Consider the following 18,044-nt stretch of genomic DNA (forward strand, 5'->3'; position numbering starts at 1 on the left):
TTGAATGTATTTTCTTTCACTAAGATACACAAGTAAAATCTTCTCATGGGCTAGCTCTGCTATGATACTATTTTCACCATTGTTGCGAGAAAGAAAAGAGAAGAACAAACAAAGGCATAATTTGCAGGAACAAGAATCCTCAGAATTCTCCTTAATGACTATTCCCAAATAACAAATGATTTTGCATGGTCCTTCATTATCCTTTATAACAGATTCTTACTGTGTGCACTGTGTGGAGACAAATGGCCCAAATGAGCAAATATGTTTTTAATTTATCAAATAACCATATTCTTCTCTCAAGGGTTCAATAACACTTCCATTCCTCCCAAATACCTGAACACTTCAATTTCTAACCCTCAAATATCCCAAACACCAAATCTACAGCTATCTGCCAAAACCAAACAACAAAAGCAGAGGCTGAATACCTTGAAGAGGGAAACAAAAGGAGTATGTACATTTCAACTTTCTCCACTTCCCTTTCTGAATGCAAAGCATTCCTTTTCACCTACTGGTTAACTAGGGACTAGGCATTAGTTCCACTTCATTCTGAAGATAAAGAATGTGATTCCTGACAAATTACTTATAATAAATAGTTTCAACAAAAATAATATGTAAATCTGATAAAAGATTAAAACTTCTAATTTTACACCAAGAGTAAGTTATAAGAATAGACATAAAAGGAGTAATTCTGAAGTCCTATGTTTGAAAAGCAAGGATGCATGCCATTAAAGAAAGGGCTGCTCAGGGCAAGACCGACAAAACTGACCACACAAGTACAGGACCTAGAAATGTTTACCAAATGTCATTGCTTTGAGTTTTTATATTTTAAAATTCTAAGGGAAAAATCATCCCACACACCTTCTATATCATCTCTGGCGTGGGATCTGGCCAGAGTAAAACTTAACCATTCTCTGATTCTACAATTTAGACTTATGAAACTGAAACTTAATGAATTCAGAGATAAGTGAATTCAAGATAAAAAAGCTTCTAGACCCCTAAATTAAATCTATTAGCTTTAAATATCTCAACCATATATACTTTTTATAAGTAAATTCAAAAGTCTGAGGTTTTCCTACAAAAGCTAACCAGTGTTTAAACAGTATTCACTATCTTTTGTGGGGGGAAAATGTGAAAAATATCCTCTACGTTAATAAGTAAATTTCCTCAGTTTTCTGCAATTCATTTAATCATACAATTGTCTAAATTTCATTTGGCAAATAGGTCCTCTAGAGATTCCTAAATAAAAATATAAAAATGTATTAAAGTCTAGAGTTGTTTCACATTAACAAATCAAAAACAATAATCAAAATCTCTATATTTTTTACTTTAAATATTAATAAAAATTTTACAAGGAGTCTTCCAGTTTGCAAATGGTGGCATAAAATTAACACTTCCCCTTTCTCCTCCCCAAAACTACCCAAGGGGAAAAAGAACAGAAAACAAAAATACAGAGTTCATTTTCAGAGAAACCAGGAGACAGCTGAAGCCCCAAGTCACAAATTAAGTGGAAAGCCTCCCACCTCAAAGCAGCAGAGATCAAACAGGGGTGCGCACAGAAGGAAGCAGAGAGAACACTGCAGCAGTAGATTTCACAGAGAACAAGGCATGCTTTGCAGACACAGAACAAAACCTAAATCTCTGTGCTGCAACAACAGTGGCAGGAGCACCCCTATATCCAATTTTGTTTTGAGAAGAATCGAAAAAAGGGGATTTCTCATTCACTAAGTGAAAAGAAAAAAGCAAGCCATAATTGCAGGGGACAGCCTTATCTCTATAGCAGTTGGAAAGAAGAGATAATTTGGATTCTGAAAAAAACCCAGGGCTGCATAATCCTGGTGGCTGGAAAGAAGTAAAGCCTATATGAGCTCAAATTCAACAGTTAGGTCTCAACAGTGCTCTGGCCCTCCTTCTTACACAAATGTTCTAAAACGAACTAGCCCAGGAAAAGCAACCCTACATCAAAGAAAACCAAAGCCACAAATTCTTTGCTAAGATAATATAAGAAAAAGGAAGGAAGGAAAAGGAAAAATGGCAGAGCAATCGCTGCCACGCAATAAAACCACAAAAAAGAAGCAAACACTTTAGGATCAGGTGGCTGAGCAATAGGAAGTGACTAGCAGAGTTTAGGATCAAAAAATAAATAAATAACACCACAAAAACGAATGCAAAATTTAAAAGAGTGTAAGGTGAAAGCAACACTGCTGAACACACAGTAAAAAATAAAAATGAAAACAGCACGCAAAGGGAAAGGGAATAGGAGTTTTAGAAGATTTGAGAAAAAATGATAACTATGGAAGATAGGCAAAAGAGAGTTAACATAAGAATAATAAGAATCCCTGAAGAAACCTTATTAACAGAATAGAACAAATATTTAAAGACATTAATTCAGACTTCCTTCAATACAGCAATCTATCCTGAAACATTATCCAAGTTAAAAACACTTAAAAATGGAAATAATATATTAAAAACCTCTTTTTAAATGGAGAACTGAACTGGTAAGTCAGTAAGGAAAATCCTCAGAAGCTAAAACCCAAGACGTGAGGCTAAAAAGAAAAGCAAGCCAGGAAGCTAGCAGCTCCCCAGGGTCATCTGCCAACCTCACTGGCTTGAGGGCTTGGTTTTCACAGCCAGGAGAAACAAACAACAAGATGCCAGTTCTAAGTCAAATGTAAAATAAACAAAATCTCAATAAAAATGCCCACAGGATCTAGACAAGCTGATTTTAAAGTTCATGCAGAAAACAGTCATTAAAAACATATATTATTATTTCTCTTCTGCAACACTATTCAGGATGCCAGGCATCATAATTTACCAGCAATGTCATCTGAAGAGTCTTCATCATGAGGTATGGTAGGCCTTCTACTTCTTTTGGCTTTCTCAGGTAAAGCTTTGGATGGCTCTTTCACCCGCATCTGTTACTTACTGAAAAGACTGGGGGTAAAAATACACATTAATCCTCAAAATTAAAACTTTATGTATTTTACTTAACGCATATTAAAATGGAAATGACTTCAAGTTTAACGGGCCGAGTAAATTAACAGAGGAGGAAGAAGTGAGCACCAGCTGAAACCAAAGAAATCTTTATTAAACCAATAAACTTTTTTTATACAAAAAGTCAAACTACATTTGACTTTTACCAACGGTTCCCTACATGTATGATGTCCAGGTGAATAAAAAAAACCTGAAGTGTACGCTGCTTCTGGTTCCTGTGCTTCCCTTGCCCTTTCTCTCGTTTCACCAGGTAGAAGACAGGCAGAGCTGCAAGAGCCGTAACGGGCCAGGGGTGGAGGCCTAGTGCCAAGCATAGTAGGGCCGCCCTACCTGCACTGAGCGGCCCTGCACTGGGCGGCCCAGCACTGGACTACTTAAAGAGAAATACATTTCTACCTTTTTAAGCTCTTGCTTTTTTTTTTTTTTTTGCGGTACGCGGGCCTCTCACTGCTGTGGCCTATCCCACCGCAGAGCACAGGCTCCGGACGCGCAGGCTCAGCGGCCATGGCTCACGGGCCTAGCCGCTCCGCGGCATGTGGGATCCTCCCGGACTGGGGCACGAACCCGTGTCCCCTGCATCGGAAGGCGGACTCTCAACCACTGCGCCACCAGGGAAGCCCAGCTCTTGCATTTTTTGTGAGTTTTTCCCCCACTTTTTTATTATGAAAAATTTTAGACTTCCAAGAAAGTTACAAGAACAGGATAATGAACACCCATATACTATCTAGATTCCACATCTCAAATATCTTGCCCTATTGGTTTTATCTAAATATCAATGTGTATATAGACATATCTATACATGTATGTATGTTTGTTTGTTTTTGCTGAACTATTTAAAAGTAAGTTGCAGAGAGCACACATCCCTTAAGGCAGGGGTCCCCTCCCCCTGGGCTGCTAACGGTCCACGACGTTTAGGAATCGGGCCACAGAGCAGGAGGTGAGTGGGGGGCAAACGAACAGAGCTTCATCTGCTGCTCCCCCTCGCTCGCATTACCGCCTAAACCATCCCCCTCTTCCCATAGAAAAACTGTCTTCCACGAAACCGGTCCCTGCTGCCAAAAAGGCTGGGGACCACTGCCTTAAGGAGATTCTCCTATACCGTCCTATCATTATCACTTCTAAGAAAATTAACAGTAATTCCTTAATATCATCTCATATCCTATCATATTCTAATTTCTTCAGCTGACCCAAAGTATCATCTGTACTGGTTTTTTGAATAAGGATTTAATCAAGGTTTGCACTTTGTACTGGTTATGTCAGTTAGTATCTTTTAATCTACAACTGTTCTTCCCATAAGAAATGGAGAACTAATACTGTCTTACTTTCCTAAGACACTGGCTTTTTTTAAGAAATCAGGCCAGTATGTGAGTCAAACTGGAGATCTTGTTAAAATGTGGATAGCAAAGTGATTCAGAGACATATATATATATATATATATGTATATATATATGTGTGTGTATATATATATATTCTTTTCCATTATGGTTTATCACAAGGAAAACTTTTTTTTGGCTGCGATGGGTCTTTGTTGCTGCGCGCAGGCTTTCTCTAGTTGTGGCGAGTGGGGGCTACTCTTTGTTGCAGTGTGCGGGTTTCTCATTGCGGTGGCTTCTCTTGTGGAGCACGGGCTCTAAGCATATGGGCTTCAGTAGTTGTGGCACACGGGCTCAGTATTTGTGGCACACTGGCTCTAGAGTGCAGGTTCAGTAGTTGTGGCGCATGGGCTTAGTTGCTCCATGCTCCGCGGCATGTGGGATCTTCCCGGATCAGGGCTCAAATCTGTGTCCCCTGCATCGGCAGGCGGATTCTTAACCACGTGACACCAGGGAAGCTCCTCTAAATATATTTTTAAGAAATCCCTTCTAGCGGGCTTCCCTGGTGGCGCAGTGGTTGAGAGTCCGCCTGCCGATGCAGGGGACACAGGTTCGTGCCCCGGTCCGGGAAGATCCCACATGCCGCGGAGTGGCTGGGCCCGTGAGCCATGGCCGCTGAGCCTGCGCGTCCGGAGCCTGTGCTCCGCAACGGGAGAGGCCACAACAGTGAGAGGCCCGCGTACCGCAAAAAAAAAAAAAAAAGAAATCCCTTCTATTTCTTAAAAACTCAAAGTTAATTCTAAAGATTTTAGATACAAGTTAATGCATTTTTTAAAACCACTATATCCTAAATCCTACCTAATACCATGCTACTCCATGGCTAAGCTATACTGTAATTTTTGTGGTTGTTTATTTGCTTTCATTGATCAAGGTGGAAGAATCTTTCAATTCAATAACAAATTCTGAATCCTGATTTAGTCATACTATGTTCCACATAAGGAAGCTTTTGAGTTTACTATTTTAAGAGCCATTTCCTTAAGTCCAAGGATCATCACTATTGAACAAGGCTGCAATAAATTAAGGCCTTAGGGGTTACAGAGATGCAGAAGGTCTCCAAGTTCCTTGACCACTTCATTTCTGACTGCCTTCACCCTCCAGACTGCCACATCCACTTATCCCTACAGTTCCACCTTGCAAAATCACTAATTCAAGTATTCTGTTCTCTGATCACAACTTCAAGTTTTGCCGGCTTGCTTCCATCAGCCACTCCAATACTCCTTTAGTGCCCAGGCTGACAAGAGGCTGCATCTCAACAAGTGCTTCCATGCTCACTGTAGCAGGGAAGGGAGAAAGGGAAGTGGCAAATCGAGTGCTGGTTCTTAAAGTTTCACTTGCAAGTGTATTTTACTGGCCAAAGCAAGTCATATGGCCACACTTAGCTTCAAACAGACAAAAGGGGGAGGGGCACGGGGGGTAGTGTACAAAGAGTACAACCTTAACATGTACCCAGAAAGAACAGAATATGTGTGCACAGCCTTAATGACTTACCACACCACCCCTCTAACAGAACCCCAATCCTAGACAAATCCAATTAACCACTTTCTCCATGAATGCATCCAATCAGGCTGGAGAAAGTCTTGTAAGAAAGGAGATTGGGTCCACTAAATTCATAATCATGACCACAAACGGATCAAGACACCCCATTATCTACTACACCTTCTGGCCAACTCACTTATATACTCCTCACACAGCCTTCTGAAATCTTTTTCACTCTCCCAAACCTCCAACTCCTCCTCTCCCTACTCCTCCAAATTATCATCTGGTCTTCTACTTGATTGAGAGAAAAGAGATGTAATCAAATAGCAAATCGGATCTTTCTACCCCCCAATTTACAAACTTACCTCCAACTCTTTTAACTTGATGTCTTGGAAAGAGATAGGTGTAACTAAGAGAATCCAAGAAAAATGGCCCATGAGAAATTGGTCATATTTTTACACCCCCTGCACAGGTAAACTCTTGATAAAGATGAGCATTAACACATAGCTAATACTGGCAGAATAACCAAAAGAACCAGGTAGCTGACCTAGAATCTATAAAACACCTATGCCTTTTTTCAAAAACACTGACTCATACTTAACTTGGCAATGTAGAGTCAATTTCCAGTGATTTTTCTGACACATGTACATGTCTAAACATACAGAGCCATTTTGGATGGTAACCCACTATTTAGCAGTGACTTATCTGTATAGCTTTCTTCTTCAATTCCCCATTCAGGCAAAAAGAGACAAAATTAAAGTCCAATTATTGGAGCTTCAAATACTGTCTATCATCAATATTGTGTTTGGGGAGTTCCGAGACCACCCTCTCATTTGGAGATTTACTATAAGGACTCACAAAACCCAGCATATAGTTGTATTCATGGCTAACACTTATTACAGCAATGTAGTATGGACGTACAGCTTGATCATAATGAAAAAGACACAGGTGAAGTCTAGAGGAATCCAAGTGCAGGTTTCCTTATCGTTCTCTCCCTCCCAAGAGGGGTCACCACACTCTTCCCCCAATAAGTAAAATCCAGTAATGTCTATGAAACGTTTCTGCTCAGGGAAGCCCATTACAGACTCACTGGTGCAGATTTTTAGGGGGCTAGAAACTTCTGCATAAACCGTACCCTACAACATAAAACATGTTGTTCCCAGATGCCAAGCAAGCGCTAACCTTTCTAAGGACAGCAGTCTCAGGCACGCTATGTTAAGTGTTTTCAGCACAAATAAATTCTGGCCATTTTTCTCACGTGGTTTCCCAAACAAAACTTTCGTTTTCAACTTCCGCGTTTACCCACACCTGTCTTTTCTTTAATGTAGGATGTGCAACTGTTTACAAATGTTTAATTTTTTTAAAAGGCCGTGCATACAAAAGCCCATATTCTCAAAAAAGAAAAAAATCTTTTTTTCCCTACCCTTGGGCGATTATTTTCGGCGTGGATGCCGGGGAAAGGAAGAAAGAGACAAAACTCTCTTTTTAGAAGCTCAAAAAGATGACCAGCACTTACATACTTTTTTGTGCATCGCACTCGGTTCTCAGCACTGAAGAGATACTAACCCACTTCATCCTCCCAACCACCAACCACCTTATGAGATAGGTTACTATTATTTCTCCCATTTTATACTTGAAACTGAGACACACAGTAGTTAGGTGACTTGCAGAAGCCAGGAGCCAGTAAGCTGTGGATGGAGATTTGGACCCAGGCAGTCCATCTCCAGGGTTCCTAATACTACACGATGCTGCCAGACACCCGCGGTAAGACTCGTCCTCTGGTCTCTAACAAAAACATCCCAAGTTTCTGAAGAGAAAATGCGCCGTGAGGATGAGCGCGGAAAGGAGGCCAGAAGGGTGCTGGGTCGTCGCGACCCTGGTCAAGGTGAGGCGGCTCCTCTCCCGCCCCACCTCGCCGGCTCCTCCCGCCGCAGCCCGGACACCCGGCCAGCCCGGCCACGCTCACGCGGCCCTCGGTGATCGCCTGGAGCCCCCAAGGATCGGGAAGGCGAGGGAACGTGGGAGGGGCGGGGGGCGTTCTTTCCCAGGCCAGTCAAGCCACAAGGGCCCGGGGTTGTGGAAACGAAGACGGAGAAACTGCGGCGACCCCAGCACCGAGCCCCAACTCACCCTGCCAGGCCCGGCGGCCGCCTCTACAATCGGAAGAGACTGCGCCTGCACGTCCGCCCCTCCCGCTGGCAGGGGCGGGGCCTCGTGTGCCCGCCCCCACGTTCGGTGGGTGGGCGGTTGGGGCCGCCCCTCGCGTGGCCGCGCACCCGGAGTTGGGCGTGGACGGGGAGGGGCCGACTCGCGTCGCGCCTGCGTCCTGTAAGTTTGCAGGTCTAGGTAGGCCCCGGCTAATCTTAGAAAAATGTTAAGTGGGCTGTTAATTGGATCCTGATAGTGGCCTGGAGTTCGCGCAGCTGAGGTGTTCTTGGAGTCAGGATTAAGTCCCACTTGTTGCTGGACAGCGTGCCCGGACAGCCTCCGACTTCTCGCCGTCACATTCTTCTGTGCAATAAAATCACATCAGACATCATATATTTTCTTGTTTTTTCTCATTATTGTTGTCTTACCTGTCGTTCTCACTTTTTTAAAAATTTTTTTAAATTTATTTTTATTTATTTATTTTTGGCTGCATTGGGTCTTCATTGCTGCGCTCCGGCTTTCTCTAGTTGTGGCGAGTGGGGACTACTCTTCCTTGTGGTGCACGGGCTTCTCATGGCGGTGGCTTCTCTTGTTGCGGAGCTCGGGCTCTAGAGCACAGGCTCAGTAGTTGTGGCACACGGGCTTAGTTGTTCCCCGTCATGTGGGATCTTCCCGGACCAGGGCTTGAGCCTGTGTCCCCTGCATTGGCAGGTGGATTCGTAACCACTGCACCACCAGGGAATTCCTTCACTTCTTTATTAGAAAATTTCCTGACCTATACCTAGACCTCTTCGAAGCTCGATTACCCGTTAAACTGGTTTGCACTTTGCATATGTTTAGTAAAAGTAATTGGTTGAAAAATACTTTGTTTGAATGATATTGCAGACATCAACACTAGTTACAGATAAATTCTACGATTCTTGTAATCTTTCACAATTCTTCAGCCAGGGGACAGGTGTGGCCTTATGGAAAGAGCCTTGGATTCCTATTTGATGGATTCTTCAAAGGAAGGAAATTATTTTTAAATGGTACCTAGTAAGTATATTTTTAGTGCTATTGCAAAGACATTATGACAAAACATCAAATAGAAATATAAATGTGCTTAAGGTCAGCTCTGTATACATTTCAAATAATGTTAAGTATCTTAATTTTACCGTCATTGTTCTGTCTGAAAATGTATGGAATACTTTGCTAAGCTATAGGCTATACATATATTAAGTTTTATCGTGTATTTTAAAAGATACATTCTTTATTATAAAAGTAATACATGAAAGTTTCACATAAAGTTCCTCACCTTTTCCTCCTTCCCTCATTCCCATTTGCTTTCCTCAGAGGTAACATTTCCTCTTCTCTATTTTCTGTTTCTTGTGTATAGTTTCAGGAATTGTCTTTGCACATACAATATGCCTTTGTACTACATTTTTATATGATTACCATTTGTTAAAAGAGAACACAGGTTAAATTACGGTCTATTTTCTATTCTACAACTTGATTTTTTTTCACTTGATCGTATATCTTGGACATATCTCCACACCAGCCTCATTCTTTTTACTTGTTGCTTAGAACTCCAGTGAATGGATGTATCATTTTTTCCCAATCAGTCCCCTGTTAATGTACATTTATCTTTGCCTACTTGTGCAGATATTTTCAGTAGATAAACTATTGGCGGTGAAAATGCTGAGTCAACAGATGCTCAAGGGCTTCCCTGGTTGCACAGTGATTAAGAATCCGCCTGCCAATGCAGGGAACACGGGTTCGAGCCCTGGTCCGGGAAGATCCCACATGCTGCGGAGCAACTAAGCCCGTGCGCCACAACTACTGAGCCTGTGCTCTAGAGCCCGCGAGCCACAACTACTAAGCCCGCGTGCCTAGAGCCCGTGCTCTGCAACAAGAGAAGCCAACACAATGAGAAGCCCACGCACCCCAACGAACAGTAGCCCCCACTCGCCACAACTAGAGAAAGCCCGTGCGCAGCAACAAAGACCCAACACAGCCAAAAATAAATAAATTAAATAAATAAATTTAAAAAAAAATGTTCAAGTTTTGATAAACTTTTGGAAAAAACGTTGCATGAAAGGCAATACATTTCCTAATTCTTCATTTGATTTGTCTAAAATCTGCGGGCTTGATGTGGATTTAGAAAGAAATGGGAAAAATCCCAAGTCACTTAAAAATCCTCTCCTTTCCAATTGTCTTTCACTTGCATTGTGGTGAAAAATAAAATGAGTTGTTTGAGAATTAATGACTCATATCTACTCATCACTAGTAGACCTTTCCCAGAAAACATTACATTATTTCTCTGCCTTTCATTCCACTTCAAGCCTTACTTCCCTTGGTCACACTGACTCTGAAGGAAGAACTTGGACATTTGTCCAAGGAGCAATGATCAGTACTCCTGTTTGACAAGATCTTTCTGCTCTAAGCCCTCTTTAATAAACCAAGTTTGGCACTGTGCTAGTTATAGGAGGACACATTCATCTTTTCAGAAAAAGAAATCCTACAGAAAAATATTTCTCAAATAATCAGTCATGAACACTTGAAAAGAATTGTTTAGTAATATGTGCTCTTGCAAAAGTGTAAATTAGATTAAATGTGATTCATTGAGGCCAAGTACATTGTTTCCATATCTGTGTCCATACTACCTGTGGTTTATGATGTGGATGCCACAGAGAGTACATGAATCTACAATATTTAGTGACATCTTAGTTCAAAGTCAATCCACAAAGTAGATTACACAGAGACTATGGTTACTTCAAATGACTTGGAAAACATAACTGTAAATGTTGTCATTGGTGTAGAAATCTGAAGTCATTTTATTATTAAATTATTGAAAGCTGAATAATTTAAAAGTGCATGCTTAATGAAATTATTCCTTGAACACATACTTTAATAATGCCATTTGGAAACTAATTTTAAAAAATTTCACTGTGAATCCATTTGCAGTTAAATATGGCTTTCATTATCCTTGGGAACCAAATTGAGAATAAATTAAAAATAAGGTAATGAACCAAGTTGAGAATAAAGTAAAAACAAGGTAATAAGAAACTTTATATGCTGTAGGCTGAATATGCTCCCTCCACAACCACACACCAAGGTGTTCTAATTCCTGGAACCTATGAATATGTTACCTTACATGGCAAAAGGATTTTGTGCATATGATTAAATCAGGATTATCCCAGTGGTCCCAGTGTAATCACAAAGGTCCTTATGAAAGGGAGGCAGAAGGGTGAGAGGAAGAGAAGAGGATGTGACAGCACAAGCAGAGGTCGGAATTAGAGATCTGAAGATGCCAAACTGTTGGCTTTGAAGATGGGGAAATGGACCAATAGCCAAGGAATGCAGGCAGCCTCTCCTAGATGGAAAAGTTTAAGTACAGAAATTCTCCCCTACAGCCTTCAGAAGGAACACAGGCTTGCTGACACCTTAATTTTAGCCTAGTGACTTCTGACCTTCAAAACTGTACGTAATAAATTTGTGTTGTTTTAAGTCAATAAGTTTGTGGTATAGTAGCAATTGGAAACGAACACATTTTATAAATTAGTTGGACCTGACTCTGAGTTATCATCAAATATACTCAAATATCATCATGTTGTGGGGAAAAGATGACAGCATGAGATTAATACTGACATCAGTTGAACCAGCTATGGGAGTGAAGAGCAATTCTTAGAAAAGTGCACATGTGCTTTGCTTTAATTCAATGCATGAGAATCCTGTTATGAAGTAAATTGGAGAAATTTATTTACTTTATATATTTAAATACTATCTTTGTTATATTCTCTTTCCACTTTTAAACTTTGTCTCTCCTTAAAAAGATAATAATCATAAACAAAAAAGCAAACCCAACCCTTAGTTTCTTACCAGGCAGTTTTACAGCAGGGCACGTTTCCGTCCGCGATTACTCCTAGTGGCACTACCCGGTTCGGCCGGAGCCTGGCTGGAGGGCGCTCGAGAGCCCGGCGCGGTTCGCCGGGCGGCGGGAGGAGGAGGAGGACCAGGAGGAGGAAGTGGTTAGTAGCCCCGAGGCTCGATCCGGAGATGAGGCTGCTGCACCTATTGCACTTGAGTGGGCGCCTGGCGATCCTCGGGTCCGCAGAGACTGCGCTCTGGGGTGAGCTCGGGGTTCCCGGGGAAAGGGAGAACGCCTAACCTCGGGCCCCTGAGAAGGGATGGCGTTGGTGAGGGTGATCGCTTCTTTTTTAAAGGCTTCCAGTTAAAAGTCAGACCCAGGGCTTCCCTGGTGGCGCAGTGGTTGAGAGTGCGCCTGCCGATTCAGGGGACACGGGTTTGTGCCCCGGTCTGGGAAGATCCCACATGCCGCGGAGCGGCTGGGCCCGTGAGCCATGGCCGCTGAGCCTGTGCTCCGCAGCGGGAGAGGCCACAGCAGTGAGAGGCCCGCGTACCGCAAAAAAAAAAAAAAAAAAAAAAAGTCAGACCCAGTACACTTGGCACCTGGGAATGTAACACCCACTTGCAGTTCTTGTTCCTTCAGATTCCGGGCTACTGGGGTTGCTCTCGGGGTACGCACGGAGAGGGAGAGGGGCAAACGTTGCTCCAGGGAGCTCGCGTGGGAAGGCAGTTATAAATGTATGGGTGCTTGACTGAGCAATGAAGGTCAGTTCGCGACTCAGAGAAGTGAGCTCAGTGGCCAGTTCCTGCCGGGGAGAGTTGCAATGAGGAGCCCAGTCTTGCGAGTTATACTTGTGACCCACTAGAGGGCAGCACTCATGGGCTTATGAAACCTACGGTTGCCACGTTAGGGCTGTAATAGTACCACCCCTAATTTTACAGCTGGCGACACAGAAGCCAGAGAAGCGAAGGTGGTCAGTGGAGGAGGTGGGTCTAGAACCCAGAGCAGGCCTCCAGTCCCTTCTCTTTGCTTTACGTGCTGCCTCTCCTTTAGCAACAACCTTTGTGGATAAAGATACAGGGGCCCCAGCGTAACATTTTCTCCCCGCCCCGCCCCGCCCCAGTTATTCCATTTTAACTCTTGGTACAGCCTCTGTAGTTGAAGAGGTGTCATTCCTGCAAATTCTGTTATTTGGTTTTACCTTTAATCAGCATATCATTTATTGAACTCCTAATCTGCCAGACGTCCTGCTGGGGATACAGTTTACTTCACCATTTTGGGGTTAGACACACACAAACCATCACCACACACAGCCCAGTCGAATGAGACTGCAATGGAAAGGACTGAGTTGGAGAAGGTGTTAGAGAAAAGGTGCCTGTTTCATTTAAAAAATTCTACTTGTAATACATGATTATATTCTCATTATATTAAAACAAACAATAAAGCACAGCATGAGTCCCCTTTATGCACTCTCCCCAGATATGAGTATACATAAATATATGTACACATGAAAATACTATGTGTGTTAATATATATAATAGATTAGTATATATATGGATATCTATAGTATCTATCTCTCTGTATATATACTATACACCATAGATATATATATATACTATATACTATAGATATCTATATATAATGTGAGCTACACTGTGCTTGCTTTTCTGTAATTTTTTTTCTCACCTAGGTATTCAGAAGCTTTCTATGGCAGCACATATAACTCTTTTAACCACTGCATATATCCCCTACTATGAATTACCACAGTTTATTTAACTAGTCCCTTATTGATGGATATTTTGGTTTCCAAGTTTTTTGCTATTATAAAAAGTTCTCAATAATTATCATTGTACATGCTTCTTTGTGCATATGTACAAGTATTTTACAAGAATAGATACCTAGAAGTGGAATTGTTGTATCAAAGGGGAGGTGACAAGTGACATTTAACAGGGTCATAAAAGAGACTTAGAGTATGAGACTTAGAGAAATGTATTCCCTTCAGAGGGAACAATGTCCATAAATCATGAAGGAAATGTGAAAATAGATATTTATTGTGCACTGTATAGAGTATTTAAACCTCACAGCAACTCTAAAAGGTTAAATAATATTATTCGATTTTACAAATAAGAAGCTAAGTACCAGAGAGTTTAAGTAATCTGCCCAGGGTCACAGAGCCAAGTGGGCAAGCCAGGATTTGAACCTAGGTTTATCTGACTCTAAAATTCCTGCTCTTTCCACTATAAAAATGAGATTAGAGCACATGTATACTTTTTATGTTGCTGGAGGGTAGGATAATTGGGGCAGAGAAGCAATGAGGAGGAGGTTTGGTAAGTTATATTGGTAAGGGGTGGGGGGGGGTTGAAGGACATTATAGAACGTACTAAGAAGCTTGGACTGTGAATCCTGTAATGTAGGCTGTAGGGAGTAACCAGGTGAGGTTGGATCTACCAGTGTGGAAACAGCAAAATTGGAGTTTATTCAAAGTTTAAGCTCAAAAAGTGAAAATTAGGTATAGCGTGTATTACTCTTGAAAATCCCTCAAGAGAACCACACATCATCTCTCAGTGTTTCCAACAGCCAGTTCTTCTTCACTGTAGGAGCAGTCCACTGTTTCTTTGGTTGAGCATCAGATGAAGTGGTTAATTTACAAGTGGAAGCCATGTTGTACAAAAACACACACACACTATAGCTTTAAATAATTAGTGTGGAGTACAGACTCATACCGTGAGAGGCTTGGGGGAACTGAGACTCATCAAGGGACCATGCTTGGGACTTCCCTGGTGGTCCAGTGGCTAAGACTCCGCGCTCCCAACGCAGGGGGCCTGGGTTTGATCCCTGGTCAGGGAACTAGATCCCACATACCGCAACTAAAGATCCCGCATGCTGTAACAAAGATCCCACGTGCCACAACTAAAAAAAGATTCTGCATGCCACAGTGAAGATCCCGCAGGTGGCAATGAAGATCCCGCCTGCCACAACTAAGACCCGGTGCAGCCAAATAAATAAATAAATTTTTTTTTTTTAAAGGGACCATGCTTGCTTCAGGCTTTTGCTTACCAAGTGGAAAGGCAGGAAATCCAGTCTTACTGATTACTCTTCCTGTTCTCCACACCTCCCCCCCGCCCCACTCCTTGCTGAATTAGAGAAAGTTAAACGTCGGTTTAATATGACTCTACTATACAGGAAAAACTTAGATTAGGGTAAGATTTACAAACTATTTGCAAAATTCAGTTACCAAATTTTGAATGTGTATTTATAAACTCTCCCTCCAATTAAAGGGCTTGGAGAGAGTAGAATATTGGAGGTGGCCCAAGACCAGCCATAAGTATGCAGGGCAGGAGGATAGGGCTGCATCTTATACTGTTCAGTCAGGCTGTATGCAAAATATATACATTGATTATACAGTTTAGTAAGGTCAAAAGATCAATATGGTTAGCTGACCGGCACAATGGGGAAAATTCCTTTGACCTACTCTTTCCAGATATTAATAGAGATGTCATTTTGAAAGTACCTAAATTATTTTATTCTTTCCAGGTTTGAAGTCACTAAAAGGAAGCTGCAACAATTTTTGTACTGCTATTTGTAAAGATGTCACTTATATGGAACTTAAAAACCTCTTGAAGTCCAAAAAAATTATGTTAATTGATGTTAGAGAACCATGGGAAATTCTTGAGTATGGAAAAATCCCCGGGTCTGTCAATATACCATGTAAGTGACATGTGTCTTAACTGATTCATTAGAAATATATATCCAGTAACTGACTGTATCTAAAATTTAATCAAAATTCGTAACATTTTCTTTCAGTGGATAACGTAGATGAAGCTCTACAGATGAACCCAAAAGACTTCAAAGAGAAGTACAATGAAGTAAAGCCATCCAAATCTGACAGTCTAGTGTTTTCTTGTTTAGCTGGAGTGAGAAGCAAGAAAGCTATGGACACAGCAATATCTCTGGGCTTTAACAGGTGTGTAGATGAAGGATAAAAATGGGTTTAAGAGTATGTATTGCAGTATTTCATGGGTATATTTTTATTGGCCTACTGAAGAATTTCTTATGATTACTATGTTAGCAATGGCAGGATAGACTCTTATAGACTGAGTCTCTACTTTTCATCCTACAATCTTTCAAATAGGCTCAAAGTCTAAATAGTATGGTGAGAAGCCATTGCATCTCTAAATCTCTAAATTTCTTATCTCTAAAGTTCCTGTGAACCTTGTGCTGTAAAGCAGGAGAACTAATTATTTGATGTATGTTTTTAGTGCTCAACACTATGCTGGAGGATGGAAGGAATGGGCAACCTATGAATTTTCGAAGAAACAAGGAAATTGAATTTTGGCATACAAGCAGGCCCTTTCCTTGTGTACGTGCAGCCTAGGATAGTGGAATAAGCAAAAGAATCAAAATGTAGCCCTGGAACCACTGGTTAATGGGAAGGGGACTTTGTGTAAGTCAATTATTTGTTGAATCTTTTTCTCATCTATAAATTGGGAATACCACTTCCCCCTGCCTACTTCCAAAGGCTAATGAGGCTTGCTATAATGTATGTGACTTGCCATGGAAACATAAGGGTTGGGATTCTAAAAATTAATTTTTAAATAGTTTAGTATAGTTCAATAGTATTCCAAAAGACCTGGTTACTTGTATTACCTAATCATAATGTGTGACCACTTCTGTTAATATAGTGCCTATACTCTTCAAAGAGGCTATGAACTAGACCAGTCAATTAAGACTTAACCTTAAAACACCAAGAATCTGGGGTGCAGAAAAGTAGGTGAAATATGAACAATGAAAATACAACATTAGCAATATCCAAAGACTTATGGCACTGTGACCAGCATGGTAGTGATATAATTTGCAGTTTAAAAAAGTAATATGACCTATGGGGAAAGTAATCAGAACAGTGGTTGCTTCTGTTGAAGGAAGGAAATTAACAGGAAAATCAAGGAGGAAAATTTCTAGGGTGATGGAAGTGCTCTATATCTTGATTGAGGTGTTGGTACTTAGGTATATACATTTACCAAAACTCATTGAACACTTTAAAACTATACGTTATCTGTAATTACATCTCAATTAAAAATAATGAAAATAGAAGAAAAGTTTAAATGCAAATGACTCCCACTAGCATAAGTATATTTCTTTGGAATGTTAAGTCCTACACTTGTTAGTACACTAGTGCACTGGTGAGTGGTAAAACAAATTTGTGCTTTCTTCCATTCATGTCTCTTCAGACCCATCTGTTTTTACTCTCATTTATACAGTCATTCAGAACATGTAAGGCCTGGCAAGTAAACTATAAGGACTTGGTTTTGTCCTAAATGACTTAAGCCATTGGAGAATCTGTGGTAGGTATGTGATATTATCACCTTGAACTTCTATTTCTGATATGTCAGTCTAGTTTCTAGCAAACTCCCTACAAGAACTAGAAAAGCTGGAAAATACACATAATACAGACACAGACACAGACACAGACACACACACACACACACACACACACACACACACACACTTTTCAATGTTGGTTCATCCTCTACAGCTTTCCTTCTCCCAGGATCATGACTCTTCAAATCCTCGCTGTCTTTGTAATTCTTTCATGCCTTTAAACAAATTTTATTTATATATTTATATAAACAAATATTAGTAGGGCATATATATTAAGGAAGTGAGGATCTGAAGAGCCACAAGCTCACAGAGAAGAAAAGCTATAGACAGTGAACCACCATTGAAGTACTGGGCCCAACCAGGAACAGGTAAATACACCAGGGTATAGAGTCTGGGGAAACACACCAGGCTTTTCCAGAAAGACAAAAAATATTCTAAAAGAAAGAAAATACTAAAGAACACAACATTATCTATGTATATGTAATATATACTGAATATGAGTTTAACAAAAATTATGCAATTAAATTGGGAGGATGATGGGAGTATAAGTCCCAGGGTAGAACAAGTTTGGGGGCGGGGAGGGGGTGGGAGCTGGAAGTGGAGAGCAGGTGTGTGAGAAAGTAAAATCTTCATCTTCCAGAGTAGGAAGTTAAGAGATAATATTTACAAGTAAAAAAAAAAAAAAAAAGCAAAAGCAAAAAAAAGGAAACTGGAGGGTAAGCAGAAGAGGAGTACAGTAAAGTGTTTAAGAGCCTGGGACCTGCAGCCCAGATGCCCAGGTTTTAATAAGATTCTAATCCAAGCTCTTGTCACTTACTTGTGACTGGGTA

The 18,044-nt window shown here is 41.0% G+C and overlaps 2 protein-coding genes across 8 annotated transcripts in view; one reads left to right on the forward strand and one right to left on the reverse strand.

Moving 5' to 3' along the window:
- USP45 (ubiquitin specific peptidase 45) overlaps positions 1-12,023 on the reverse strand; it is a 68,785-nt gene extending 56,762 nt beyond the window's left edge. For 4 of the 7 annotated variants that reach the window (XM_060283895.1, XM_060283892.1, XM_060283898.1 and 1 more), the window contains exons 1-2: positions 7,971-8,015; positions 2,813-2,931 (exon numbers count right to left, since the gene is read on the reverse strand). In XM_060283895.1, coding sequence (XP_060139878.1) covers positions 2,813-2,912 — 100 coding nt within the window. In that variant the 5' untranslated portion in view covers positions 2,913-2,931; positions 7,971-8,015. Of the gene's footprint in view, positions 1-2,812; positions 2,932-6,205; positions 6,307-7,970; positions 8,016-11,846 lie in introns of those variants that run through there. The other 3 variants (XM_060283897.2, XM_060283894.2, XM_060283893.1) reach the window with 3 other exon arrangements.
- LOC115867005 (thiosulfate sulfurtransferase/rhodanese-like domain-containing protein 3) lies at positions 11,942-17,783 on the forward strand. The gene is made up of 4 exons (XM_030882979.2): positions 11,942-12,096; positions 15,370-15,543; positions 15,640-15,799; positions 16,095-17,783. Exons 1-4 carry the CDS (start codon positions 12,024-12,026, stop codon positions 16,162-16,164), a joined length of 477 nt encoding a protein of 158 aa, XP_030738839.1. The 5' UTR covers positions 11,942-12,023; the 3' UTR covers positions 16,165-17,783.
- Positions 17,784-18,044: the final 261 nt, after the last annotated feature.

The sequence above is a fragment of the Globicephala melas genome, chromosome 14 (assembly GCF_963455315.2).
Source record: "Globicephala melas chromosome 14, mGloMel1.2, whole genome shotgun sequence".
NCBI classification, from domain to species: Eukaryota; Metazoa; Chordata; class Mammalia; order Artiodactyla; family Delphinidae; genus Globicephala; species Globicephala melas.